This window comes from Chiloscyllium plagiosum, chromosome 2, assembly GCF_004010195.1.
Source record: "Chiloscyllium plagiosum isolate BGI_BamShark_2017 chromosome 2, ASM401019v2, whole genome shotgun sequence".
In the NCBI taxonomy this organism is placed as follows: Eukaryota; Metazoa; Chordata; class Chondrichthyes; order Orectolobiformes; family Hemiscylliidae; genus Chiloscyllium; species Chiloscyllium plagiosum.
Window position 1 is genome coordinate 17,626,798 of NC_057711.1, and position 615 is coordinate 17,627,412.

General features: G+C 68.6%; 1 protein-coding gene across 2 annotated transcripts in view; it reads right to left on the reverse strand.

The window, feature by feature from the left end:
- Nucleotides 1-371, reverse strand: part of spata4 (spermatogenesis associated 4) — a 37,170-nt gene extending 36,799 nt beyond the window's left edge. For both annotated transcript variants that reach the window (XM_043704762.1, XM_043704772.1), the window contains exon 1: nucleotides 27-371. In XM_043704762.1, coding sequence (XP_043560697.1) covers nucleotides 27-292 — 266 coding nt within the window. In that variant the 5' untranslated portion in view covers nucleotides 293-371. The remainder of the gene's footprint in view (nucleotides 1-26) is intronic.
- Between the last annotated feature and the right edge of the window lie 244 nt (nucleotides 372-615).

Below are 615 nucleotides of genomic sequence, written 5' to 3' on the forward strand. Positions count from 1 at the left end.
CTCCCCTCCCACGGCCCCACACTCACTTCCTGACGTGTTTGAACGGGAACTTCAGGTCGAGACTCTGCAGCCACTTGATGACCTCTCGGGTGAGTCCAGCTCGGGCCGGAACCGGGGCGAAGGCGCTCCAGGTTTCTGCGGCAGCCCGGGGCACCGGGGCGAGGGTAGGGGGCCGTCCTGCAGGCTCGGGGATCCAGCACTGCGAGCTCCCGGGGGGCAGTGGCGGGAGAGCGTTCATCCCGAAGATGGAGCCGTTGGAGCGGGAGGCGAGGGCCGCGTTACCTGTCTCCATGGCGATAGCCGGAGGGCGGGGCCTGGGGTTTCCGTAGCAACCGCCCCGAGTTTGGGGAGGGGGTACCAATGACGATACAAGGCGGAGGGCGGAGCTTCAGGCGACGTGGGCGGGGCAAGGTGTCCCCATGGCGACCGTGGGGCGAGAGTCGCCGCCATGGTGACAATGGGGCGGGGCAATGTCTCACCGCGGCGTCCAGGGGGGCGGGGCAAGGAGTTCCAATGGCGACAGGGGGTGGGTCAAGGAATCCCCGTGGGGTCTTTGGGCGTGGCGCCGACTAGCTCCGCCCCTTCTCCCTCCTGCTCTGGAAGGCCCTCCCTGTG